Genomic DNA, 12,945 nt, shown 5'->3' with positions numbered 1-12,945 from the left:
CGGCCAGGGCTCCTCAGCTGGTTTTGAAGGAAGCCACCCCCGCGGTGATTGCCAGGTGGGGGAGGGGGCGAGCAAGGCCCCCCGCGGCGAAGAACTTCCAAGTCGTTTACGGAAACGCCTTCCGCCAAGCAATTTCACCGGGTTTTCGACGTTCGGAGCGAGTGGCGAGGGGCGTGCTCCGCTCTGCACGTCACCTCTGAAAGCGCTCGCCCTCCCCCATCTCCTTCCCGCTGCACTTGACTTCTCTCCGCGAGTGTTTTCTGAGCATCCACTAGGTTTGGGACCGACGCCCGGGGAGCAGCTGGGCACCGGGGTAACAGGTCGGGGGGAGGACGTGCCTTGAGCCTGGGCCGCTGAGCGCCCCGCCTGCCAGGTGGCGCCTGGCCCCTGGCGCTGACGAGGCCTGATGGGCTTGGCCCCGCAGGTGCTGGAAGGTGGGTCCGGGAAGAGCCTGGCAGGACCCCAGGCGCTGGAAGCCACTTGCTGCCTTTTCTTCTCACTTGATCCACTTTCGTTAATTATCTGCTTATGGTTCAAATCTATTCAAAGAAAATAAACACTCTGCTCAGGCCGGGTGAGCCAGGGGGAGCCCATAGTGGAACGGACACAGGGAGTCTACACCCTCTTGACTCAGGACCTCTATCCAGAAAGGCCAGAACCAGGCACCCTGGGTTCATCTGGCGGTGATTCGGCTACCCAGCATTCTTGCTCTGATCCCGTTTTGCCCGGGCACAATCCTTCCCAGTTCTCCTGACCGATTTGAGTAATACTGAGCAGAGGTTGTACACAGTGTTCTTAGTATTTTAGAAAGATGTTCAGAAACTGGTAGTAAATCCAGTGATTTATAGGGCTAGCTAAAGTATAGCATTGTATTTAGTACCACTTTCATTGATAAATTTTATTTGTGGAATTGTCTGCGTACTTTAAATGGAAAGCATTGCTGTATGAAAGCTATCACTTTGTAAAATTGTGTAGAACACATTTTATTCACATTCTTCCAAAATCAGACTTTAAAAAATTTTCTGGAGAAATAATCTGAGTGTTAGCTGATATGAGAGGATAGTAAAATATGGCCCAATCTAATATGTATACACACACACACACACACACACACACACATATAATCCTAATGTATTATGTAATACTTGTAACACCCAGTATTTTTTGAGAACATTATCAAGCCATACAAGTCATTGTATCCAAACTCTTATTTAGCAATACTGAATCTATACCAACCTGTTTTCTTTCTCATTTTAATCTGTATCTTTAAAAGCATCTCTCTTCAGATCAACCAATACCTTGACTAGATTCTTTATCATAAATCAAATTTCAACTACTTATTCAATGTCTACTATGTCTTAGACATTACACTTTGACTTTAAAACTCCTGTGCGTTGGTGAAGAGGGAAAGACAAAGAAGTACTGTGGCAGGTCCTAAAATATGGGTGTTGAGAACGGTACAGGGCCCGAGATTCTAGCCTCTTAGAAACTAACAGGTTAGCCTGTTACTGTTGCATGGATGCCGTCAAAAGACACAAGACTCCTGGGTCAGAGACAAAGGACTTGTTTAGTCATTGTCAGAGTTTCATGTCGGTTTGTGTTGGACCTCCATGTCCCCTGTTCTGGGCAGAATTGTGTTTCTCCGTAATTCATATGTTGAAGCACTAAGCTCCATTACCTCAGAATGTGTATTTGGAGGCAGGGCCTTTACAGAGATGATTAAGTAAAAGTAGGCCGATCCAATGGGCCTGAATCCAATCTAACTGGGTCCTTTGGGCACACAGAGAGATACCAGGAATGCTTGGGCACAGAAGAAAGACCATGTGACAGGGCAGTGCTGTAAGAAGGCTGTCACCTGCAATCCAAGGGAGAAGCCACAGGAAAAACCAAACCTGTTGACATCTTGATCTGGGACTTCCAGCTTCCAGAACTGTGAGAAAATAAATTCTGCGTTTAAGCCACTCAGTGTGATATTTTGTTATGGCAGCCCCTACAGACACATATACCCCCCAAGTCTGTGGGGACGGTGCAAAAGGCCTATCATGGATGTGTGAAGTGGGTTGTGTTGTAAGAGAATTCAGGGGAGGGGCACCCAGGTGGCTCAGTTGGTTAAGCGTCTGACTGTTTGGTTTCGGCTCAGGCCATGATCTCACAGTTTGTGGGTTTGAGGCCTGCATCAGGCTTTGTGCTGACAGTGCAGAGCCTGCTTGGGATTCTCTCTCCCTCTCTCTCTCTCTGCCCCTCCCCTGCTTGTCTCTATCCTTCTAAGTAAATAAACATTAAGGAAAAGAAGATTTCAATTTGAAGTGATCTCTTAAGCAGAGGCAATGGAAACTTCACTATTATTTGTCTTAGAGACTGAAGATGGAGGATTAATACACAAAACTCTCCAGTGTGCTGTACAGGCTTGGTACGGTTCGTAAGTGGCATCTCTGCCCTTGGTTTTTAGGGTATCTTTGTATCCTTATAATATATTCCTCTTCTGACTTTACAGAAATGTCTAATTTTGAATGTCATTAATTAATAAAAACCTTGCGTGGGGTTAGTGGAGCTTAGATCCCATAAAATACATAAAAAAGTAATTATTTCAGTAATAATTATTTAACACCTACTTCATGTCATGCATTCTGCAGGGTGCTGGGGATTTAAACTCAGTGTCTGCCCTTTTATACAGTGCAGTTTGTAGGGTGGGTTTTAGATTGTGAGACAATTGGTTTAAATATTAACTTGCTTTTAGAGCCACATCATACAGGGGTATTTCCACCTAACACAACTCCTTACCGGTCCAGCCTGAATCAGGCACTCCTCTCTGAAACAGTCAAGTAGGAAGCTTAACCGACTGAGCCACCCAGCTCCCCCTCCCCCTTTTTAATGTTTATTTCTGAGAGAGAGTGTGTATGCATGAGCAGGGGAGGGGCAGAGAGAGAGGGGAACAGAGAACCAGAAGCAGGCTCTGCGCTGACAGCAGAGAGCCCAGTGTGGGGCTTGAACCCACAAACCGTGAGATCGTGACCTGAGCAGAAGTCAGACACTTAGCCAACTGAGCCACCCAGGCGCCCCTTGGTCATTTCTTATTGAGTGTGCTCGTTTTTGCCACAACAAACATTGTAGCAATAAAATGCTTATGTATAATAACTCTATAATAAGTCTAGTCTATACTAGTGTTACTTTTATTGGAGTGACTTCTCCGGCCAGTGAATACGGTGATTCTGTGCAGTGGTTCCCTCCTGATTCTGCATCTTCCTGGTCCTAACCGAGACAGCTTCTGTGGCAGTCGAATGCTGTGACATGGTGTGAGAAATTGGAAAGTCAGCTGGAATTTCCACTGAGCATCTATTCTGTCTTCCCTATCAATGTGTTCGTGAGCAAACTGCAGATGCTTTACAATGAGGCCTTTTTAATTCGAGCCACCTCAAGAAGATTATATTGTCTACAACTAAATGTCCTGGGCTGACCCAATGTATTATAAATTTTAATAAAATGCCACACATATTCAAGATGACAACACTCTGCTGTCCTTGGTAGAGAAACATCCTTTGGGTTGTGTTTCTAGAAAAGACACAAGATTAGTGCAAATCAATTGATTGGTTAATGTCGCAGGTCTTATATTTCACCTGGAAAGAATTGTTCGGTTTTTATCAGTGCCACTGGCCAGTGGATAACCCAACTCCATGTAGCTCCCTCCCTCTTCCTCTCAGACAGAAATGCCAGACCTTCTTCATTCCTCGTCTGGTTTGTGACCAGATAGACTGATCCTCACGTATTGGTTGATTTCTTTTGGAGACAAACGAAAGGAGAGAGAAATCACTGTGTTTTTAAAACTACGTACATGGCTGATCTCATTCAGCAACAACCAGAGAGATTTGTTTGAATGCATTTCACCCCCCCTGCCTCCCCCCTCCACCTTTTTAGAATTTTTCCTGAAACTTTCACGCTTAAAAAATAATCATTTGAGGATGGGAATAAAAAAACAAGTCAAACGGTACATCTGTTTAAATTATTTATTTCAACACAGGAATTGTTGTAAATTTGCACCTTGTCCTGTAACACTTTTCATGTCTAGAGAACAGCATTGAGAACATGTACATAAAAGGACTACTGGACATTTTAACAAAAGTGCTTAAGGCTTGCTTGTTTCAGAAACACGGGTGTGCCAGTCACAGAGAGCCCCTAAGTGGTAATACATTTACAAACCTGCTTGGAAAGTAACATATTACATACGTACCCTGTACGTTTAAACGGGATATTCTAAAGCAGTATCACTACTGTTAACAATAAACTCTTAGCAGTTAAGGCCTCTTTAACCTTCTAGCATTCCATAGAGTATAGTGCTTTTATGGAGGTGCAAGTTTTTCAATTTTATTCCCATCGTCTCCGTAAGCTAAGTGGACATTCTTTCACTATCTCTAGTACACATACCCATTTACCTTCTACGCAAAGTTGCTTTTATTCACTTTCTATCAGTCAAAACCTCATTAGTAGTAGTTGGGAGTTTTAACATCAATGTATTTACAACGTAAGGGGGTAAATTATTTAGAAGGAGGTCTCCAAAAGTGAAAATTACCTCATTAAGCCTTGTAGAGTACAGTTGAAGTCCATGATCTAAATAAGTTAATAATGTAAAGGTACTTCTTAGAAGAGATTTCCTCATGATTTACTCCATTTATATGAATATTTTAATAATGACTGTATCCTTGAGAAAACAAGTCAGGTGTATAAAAATCACGATTATAAATTACTACAGCTATATCAAAAATGACTATTAAAAAGCAGCAGTTTGTTAAAATACATAGACATTGGCTGTACTTCTTTAACGAAGTTTTTTATAAAAGTATAAAACTATAGAAGGTGCTATTTTTATGAATTTTTGGTTTTCTTGATGCTTGAGCCAGACCAACAAGCAAACAGTGCAAGTTGCATTGGTCATCAATTACCTTCGAATTCACATGGTAGATTCTAGTTCAGAGAAGTAGGACCTTGGGGTAGTTGTTAATCCTCACGTTAACTGACAGTTGCTACAGCCTAAACTCAGTGAAAAGTAAGCTAACTTCGTTTCACCTTTTGTCACATACATGTAAACTCAGAATACTTACTGAAATAGAACTTGCAAGCCCATCATTTTTCAAAAATCGAGAAGCTTAATATTAAAGTAATAACTGAATATCTTAAAAATCACATGGAAAACTTAAGTCATGGTTTATGAAAATTTTACTTAAATAATCAGATAAATAGTAAAAGGGGAAAGGTAGAATTTACAAACAAATTTAAAAAAAAAAGGATAGAATGTTATTTGCTCTTTACCATACAAATTGAAATATTCAGAACAGTTGATTTAAAATGCTATGATCAGTCTTTTTGAGCTTGGTATTGGTGGGAGCCTGAACTTTAAAACAATTTACAGATTCAGGGAATAGCTTTCATGTTAGTTACCACATGTTTATTGGTTTGGAGAGTCATGGAAATGATGTAAATTAGCTCTGGCATTTTGCTTCCGGGCAAAGCAATGGTTACGAGGATAATAATAACAGAGTTCTTTCTTGCTTTTCTATCAGTTCCAGATCTCTGTTTGCTTGACCAGCACTACCATTATCCTTAATTTATATGGATGAAACAGACTAGGTGAGCAAAATGGAGAATAAAATTAGGCCAGGAAGCAAATATAACCATTCACGTTGACCCTCACAGTATGAAAATCCCAAAAGGCATTGCTTTCTGTAGTTCTAGTCATTTGTCTTCCCTGCCATCTACTGGTGTTTACCCTGTTAGGAGATAAAGTTCCAGAAGTTCTGCCTGGCAGCTAAAGAGTTAGAAAACCAAGTTAGTGGGTATGAGAAGTATTTAGTCTAGAGAAATTATTGAGAGAATTCTGAGGGAAAGCCCTGAGAAGCTCCGCCTTCTAATTCCCCATCGGTTTGGTAAATGATCCTGCAAACAAGACTGTGAACGCCAAGGCGTCTGATCTGACTCGGCAGCATTTGAGGGGCTTGGCCAGTGCTCCCACGTGATATTCATGACAAGAATGTGCACAGAAGAAAACAAAGCCTGCAAATACAAATAGAGAAATGGACAGTCGTGGAGAAATGGGAAAAGCTAGCTCTGGAGAGAGCTGCAGGGAGGATAATCCAGTCCAATGGTGGACATCCACGTACCTACATCCCCAGCCATGCTCCCCTCCTACGCACAGTCTGTGGCCAGGCCACCTGGTACACCAGCATGTTGCCTGGTCTGAGTCCTTGACTGGATTAAAGTTCAGCCCTTAGGAGAGCCGGGGTGGCTCAGTCGGTTGAGCTTCTGACTTGGGCTCAGGCCATGATCTCACAGTTCGTGAGTTTGAGCTCTGCATCGGGCTCTGTGCTGACAGCTCAGAGCCTGGAGCCTGCTTCAGATTCTGTGTCTCCTTCTCTCTCTGCCCCTCCCCTGCTCATGCTCTGTCTCTCTCTCAAAAGTAAATAAACATTAAAAAAATTTTTTGTTTTTAATTCAGCCTGTAACAAGTCAGCCAAAGCGTACCAATGTCTTCAAAGGTATTGCCAGGAGTACTAATATTCTTGGCTTAAAGGGGATTCACCAGTTCCTCATCTATGACCTCAACAAATACATCAAACATCTGCTCCCTGGCTCACTATGGATATAATACCATGCCCTTGTGAAAATTCCCTTATCTTTGTTTGAAAGAAAAAAAAAAAACCCTAATCCTTCTAAATGCTGATGAGTTAAACAGGATGATATTTACTCCATTGTCATCATCCCTACACTTTTTTTTACTGTCATGAACATAGGGCATGGATTGGAAGAGGCCATACAGAGGCGCCTGGGTGGCTCGGTTAGTTAAGCATCCGACTTTGGCTCAGGTTGTGATCTTGTGGTTCATGGGTTTGAGCCCTGCATCGGGCTCTGTGCTGACTGCCAGCTCAGAGCCTGGATCCTGTTTTCGATTCTGTGTCTCCCTCTCTCTCTGACCCTCCCCTGCTCGCACTGTCTCTCTCTTTCTCTCTCTCTTTCTCTCTCTCTCTCTCAGTACATTAAAAAAAAAAAAAAACACAATTAAAANTCAGTAAATTAAAAAAAAAAAAAAAAACATTAAAAAAATGTTTTTTAAAAAAGGAAGAGGCCATACAGAATTTTGTGGTTGTTCTGGGTAACTAATAAGTTTTGTATGTGCCTGGGATATTAGGGTTGTAAATGACAATGAAAGGTGTAAAAGCATATAATGCTTATATATGTTTATATAGTATGGGGGGGGAAGAGCATCTGAGTTGTTTAAGAGCAGGTGCTGCTCACACTAGATCTTTTTATACGTGTCCTTCTCAAGGGCGTACACATTTACACTTTATTCCCGTTACACACTTTTGGTGGAAAGGTTATATACATGTTACTGAAGAGCCTCACAGTTCTGACTCTTTGTCATTTTCGTCCAGATAGTATTCGTCGTCAGTGGTTGTGTCTGTGTCGCAATCTGAGTCGACAGGGGTCTCTTCATAGATATGAAGTGGTGCACTTGGAGATAAGGCATGTTCCGGCATCTGGCTGCTAGCAGAATATGAGCTTGGTGGCTCTGTTGGCTGAGGGGGGTTAATTACATCCTCTTTCAGGAAGCCGGGGTTCTTAAAAAAACTTGGTTTCCATAATCTTCCCTGGGTAAGTGACCTCTTTACATTCTCCAAGAAAGCCAGCTGTTGTTCCTTCCCAAAAATTCCATAATCAATAGGTCTAGATATAGATGTTGCAAACTTGGGCCCCATGTTTTTTCTGCCGCCACTCAAAGCCCGGTTTTCATTTCCGTCACAGGAGGAAAGCTCAGAAAAGGATCTGAATCTTCGATTGTACCCGCTGTTGGCAGAGAATTCATCCCCAAGGGTCAGTTCACTCAGGGCCTGGTCAATAGAAGTGCTCTCAGAAAAATGGCGCCCCCTGACTTTTGGAGGGTGACTTTTGCGTACCAGATCACCGTGCACATTGATGCTTTTTAAACTGTTTGAAAGACAGGGGTATGGTTCAGGCCCCCACTCCAGAGAGGAAGGACTTCTTTGTTGTTGCTGATAACTGGACAATGGGGTGCTTACTCTAGATTTCTCTGTAGGCTCCAAAGGAAAAGGAGAGTTCGTTCTTGTCTCAGGGTCAGAGAAATCAGCTTCCCCGAAGCTGGTGAATGTGGGTGGGGCCAAGACTCCTGACTCTCTTTCCAAAGTCTGAGCTGCTGTGACATCTTCAGACTTCTCATACATTGGTGATGATTCTGAGATATTTTTAGATTCATTCTGATGTAGCTGTGAAATGCTGTTAGGCTTCGGATTGCTTAAGTGTGTAGAAGCTTCTCTGTTGGATATTACGGTGACCTGGAGAGAGTTCTCTGATTTTTCCACATCCATTATATCCCTACTCAACCTGCTTTCATTTCTGGATTCTATGGACTTTGGAGTAGGCTCAGGGGATGGTAGACTGCACTTGGCCTTGCCAAGAGATAAACTGTCAGGGCCAGAACTATTCCCACTTTGTGGAAAGATAGTGGCTACATGTCTTCTGGGGCTTAAATCCTTAGCTGGGAATTTTCTGCTTGCTTTGGACATGGCTGCCGATCCGTGTTTTACTACCGATCTGTTTTTCCCCTTTTCTGGGTCATCCAAGCTGGTTTTCTGTTTACTGCTTCCTTCAGGAAATGAAGGTGGATCCCATGCCAACTTCTGCATTTCATCTTCAACCCCGCTGTTCTCTGTTGTGCTCATCCCCTGACTCCTTGGGGGTAGCTCTCTGGGTTCAGACTGTGAACTGTCTAAATCTGGTTCACCTGAACAAGTCCCTTCATCAAGCTGTAGTTTACGCAAAGCTGGAGTAAGACCAAAGACTTGGCTTTCCAAGTCAGAAAGTACTTTATTGGTCTCAGTTTGGAAATCTGTTCCAATTTCCCCTCTTACTTGACTGGGCTGCAATCCATTGGAGCTACCATCCACGGCCTCTCTTTGAAGGCCTCCTTCAGTTCCTCTAGCTGTAAAGTCTATCCCAGGACCTGCACATTCCCTGGAACTTCCTGCGTTTTGGGAATTTCCAACATTCTCTTCTGAATGGGCTGGGAGATTAGAAGGACCACTGTGGCCGGATTTACTGGATGGCTGATGGTTTTCAGCTTTCTCTTCTGTGCCTTTTTTTCCCTGAAGCATTGATGAAGTAGGCAGAGTTTCACTTTGTGATCTTTTCCCTCTCTCTTTTCTGCTCTGCAAATCACCTAGAGGTGTTTTAGTGAGGCTATCTGGGGAAATCTCTCTAGTTTTAGATTCTCCTTTATGAAAAGAAACACCTGCCTCCGTAGAATCCACTTGCTGTAAGGTTGGTTCTGAGGGCCAAATGCTTGGTGATTGTGAAGTGGCCCTATTTTCAGTGGTGTGAGAAAGACAGCGGGTCTTCTCCTGAGCAGAGTTGACCTGAATCTTTAGACCTTCAGATGAAGGTGTTCCTAGCTGCTCTTGTGTAGAATAATTTAGTTTGTCCTTTTCAAAAGCTTTAGTAAATGTTTCAGCATCCACTTTAGTTGATTCCGTAAGTGAATCTATACATTGTGTATACTTCTCGAGAAGGTGAGAGAATTTTTTGCTGTATTTCCTTGGTAGAGTGTAATATACCGAAACCACCTCAAGACATTTTACGTTATCTTCATCGCCAGAAACAGAAAACATGCTAGTAGTCTTAAATTTATGTAACGTTTTCCCACTTCCTTTTCTTGGCATGTCTGAAGAAAAAGGCAAAGGGTCTTCATTGGAAAGGGAAAACGGACCTGTCCTGGAGGGAGCAGTTTTACCATCCTTTTCAGTACATTCTGGAAAGTGTTCCTTTTGGTGGTGTCTTTTGGGTGAAGACAAATCGCTAACAGATGAATTATTTTCCAGAGGGCTAATGATCACCTCCTGAGGTTTAGGTGTTATAGCTGAAGCATCTGGGTTTGAGACCAAGCTTTCTTCTCTTTTGTCTCTCCCATCGGAGGCATCTGGTACCCCTGACGGACATGACACGGCCCTCTTGATGAGGAACGGAAGTGGTCCTTTTCTAACAGAAGCAAACCCAGTGTTTTTCAGGTTTGTCATCTTCTCCGTGGCTTCAGGTGCTGCTGGGACCGAGTCTGACACTGTGTTGGAACGTGTGCTTTCTGACTCGGAAGAACTGGGACTGAGTTTGTTCAGTGTGTATTTCCCTGTTGGGTGTTCCACGCTGTTTTTGGTTGGGAATGGAAGTGGTTCATTCCTACACGAAGACATCACTGTCTTACTTTCCGACTTCCCGTCATTGATGAGAGAGCTGGCTGATTTTGCTGGAGAGGTACAGGAAGTTGTGTGAATTTCAGGAGGCTTGGAATTGCTTTGATTTGTCTCAACAGAGCTACTGTTATCACTCCTGGGTGCTGATCTACTTTCCATTTTGCTTAACTTTTCCACAGAGGATACACGTCGTCTTATTTTTGCTTTTCCTTTCCCATCCTTGAAAGGAGAGTGAGAATGGCATTTGACAACATCAACGACCTCACTGGGTACAAGCACACACTTCTCGTTACACTTTGGGTTTTCTGAGGGGCTTAGGGCAAACTGATCACTTTGGTCCTTGCTATCATTGTGCTTTTGTGCCCTTTCTCCCTGAGAGGGATCCTTGCCTGGAGGACTTTTCCTGGAGAAGACTGTTGTGGAAGGAATCGCCAGATTATCAAGGAAAGAATTATTCGATGGTGAGGAACCAGGTGACAGATGACCCCTACCAGATATACCTGATGACAGATGAGAATAATCACATGGGATCTTATGACCAGAAGCTGGTTTGCTACAGTTTGTAGAATGACTTGTGGTGCCTTGTTCTTCCTTGATATCTGAAATAGCAGACTTTTCTGGAGACTGTGCCTTTTGATCATCAGCAGGTTCAGAGCTCCAAGGGTTATTTTTAACAATGCCTGAAGTATCTTCATTACTTGCTCTTACTGCCTGGTGACAACCTTGATCTGGGCTGGGAAAAGACGCTGTTCTGCGTTCCTGAATGAAAGGAAGGGAAGTTGCCGAGCCAAGTTTTCTGTTCCCAGTGTAATTCTTATCTTTTTTAAGTTCATTGGCTCTCTCTCTGTGTGATATATGAATTTTGGGGATCTCTTTCCTGGCAATGCCTCCAGGTGACCTTTTTGAACTTACTGTGGTAGATGCATTAAAAGCAAACCCTTCGCCTCTGGCTGAGTCCTGGGAGAAGGGATTTTGGAAGTCCGAGGAATGTTTAGAGATCACGGTCTGTGAAACAGGTTGGGCCATTTCACCCGTCACGTTTGTGTGGTCCCTCCTGTGTAGCTGTTTGTCTTCTTCCCGAATAGATTCATTCAAGGCTTTCTCATCAGTCACTTGTGTGACCAGAATATTGGATGGGCTTTCAGTAAGAGGTGGAGAATCGACTGAATCGCTCTGGGTCACAGGGACTTCTGTATACCTTTTCACTGGCAGAGAGGCAGGCTTAGTTTTCTGCACAGTGACTGTGGGATTCTGAAAGCTAGGCCTCTGAGCGTTCCCTCTGTCACCAGGACTCTGGGGGAAGGAGGCTTTGAATGACGATGCTAGAGTCGTCGGAGCAATCCCAAACGAGTAAGGTTCTTTGTCTGCGTGAACTCCTATAGGAGGGCCGCGCCGCTGACATACTGACCTGCCAGATCTGCAGCGATAGCCGGGACCAGTCACGGGGCAGACATCTGGTATGCCGAAATGAGTCATCTGGCTCTCATTACCTTGCAACACCTCCATGCTCTCCAGTGTGGATGTCTGAGAATCAAACTGCCAGAGATGTGGCTCTTCTTGATCTCTGAAAGCGTTTGTTCTGTAACCAGGAGAAAATGATTTCCAGTGTTGAGAACGAACACTATGGCCATGACCAGCTGATGCCTCAAAGGATATCATTTCAGAGTCTCTGTGAGAAGTGAATGGATGCCTACTTTGATGGAAGTCAGACCAGAAAGAATGTTCTTCCTGTCGGCCCCAAAGAGGACTTTGTCCAAATCTTGGTTCCCTGCTTTGTCCAAAGGTACCGCTAGAGAAAGATCTAGCAAATGGGTGTCCTTGATGGTAGAATGGCATATTTTCTGAGTTCTCAAATGGGTCAGGACTCATTGCATTATCCATGGGGGTGTCCAAATGAACACCTTGGGAAACACTCTGCGAACAGTAAAATTCATGTCTCCTATCGTCCTGAAAACACCCGGGATACATGTACTGGTCAGCAGCGTCAACCTCCATTGGCGAAGGTGCCCCCAGGAACTCTTCCTGGCTCTGCCTGTCTCCAGAAGAATCTGATCTATTCCATATGATGGATGATAAAGGTGTTCTCTTTGGGCTCTGCTGGTGCCTTGGTGGGATAAACCCACTCTTGTTCTGAGTTATGGTTGGAAAATGTAAGCTTCTTGTTGTGAAGTATACTGTGGCCGGTGAAGCTGACGGCTGTCTGCTGTCGAAACACACAGAAGTACTACCGAAAGTATTCTTTTGCACATAATCTTCTTTTAAGAGTCTGGGCTCCCTTGTCCGGTACATATCATAAATTGTTTTTGTCCTAGGAGAAAAGGTTTTAAAACCTTCCCTAGGGGTTCCTGGTCTTAGGATGTCATAGATAGACATATTAGAAGCTCCGTTATGGTGGTTTTGATACCTTCCTGTGATATTGCTGTGTGTGCTCCCCCTGGAGTAAAAATGACTGAGCTGTGATCTTGATCCATAGCTGAGAGGCGCTGCGGTATTCCCTGAGCTTGGACATTGCTCCTGAGCCAGTTTATTATCTAGGTCATCTAAAACTGAAAGGAGAACATGGGTCAGGTTATTTGTAATATAAGATTTTACAGTCTAATAATAATGAGTTGTTGAGGTCCCTCTTCAAAAAACAAAATCATTTACAAATTTTATTTAAAAAAATTTTTTTAACTTTTATTTANCCGACGCGGGGCTCGAA

At 43.5% G+C, this 12,945-nt stretch overlaps 1 protein-coding gene across 2 annotated transcripts in view; it reads right to left on the bottom strand.

Annotated features, from left to right (window-relative positions):
* Window positions 1-7,068: 7,068 nt before the first annotated feature.
* The window catches only part of EXPH5 (exophilin 5), a 29,048-nt gene continuing 23,171 nt past the window's right edge, over window positions 7,069-12,945 (bottom strand). For both annotated transcript variants that reach the window (XM_077777458.1, XM_077777459.1), the window contains exon 4: window positions 7,069-12,790. In XM_077777458.1, coding sequence (XP_077633584.1) covers window positions 7,386-12,790 — 5,405 coding nt within the window. In that variant the 3' untranslated portion in view covers window positions 7,069-7,385. The remainder of the gene's footprint in view (window positions 12,791-12,945) is intronic.

This window comes from Crocuta crocuta, unplaced genomic scaffold, assembly GCF_008692635.1.
Source record: "Crocuta crocuta isolate KB4526 unplaced genomic scaffold, BGI_CrCroc_1.0 scaffold278, whole genome shotgun sequence".
Classification (NCBI taxonomy): Eukaryota; Metazoa; Chordata; class Mammalia; order Carnivora; family Hyaenidae; genus Crocuta; species Crocuta crocuta.
This window is presented reverse-complemented; position numbering and strand designations above follow the sequence as displayed.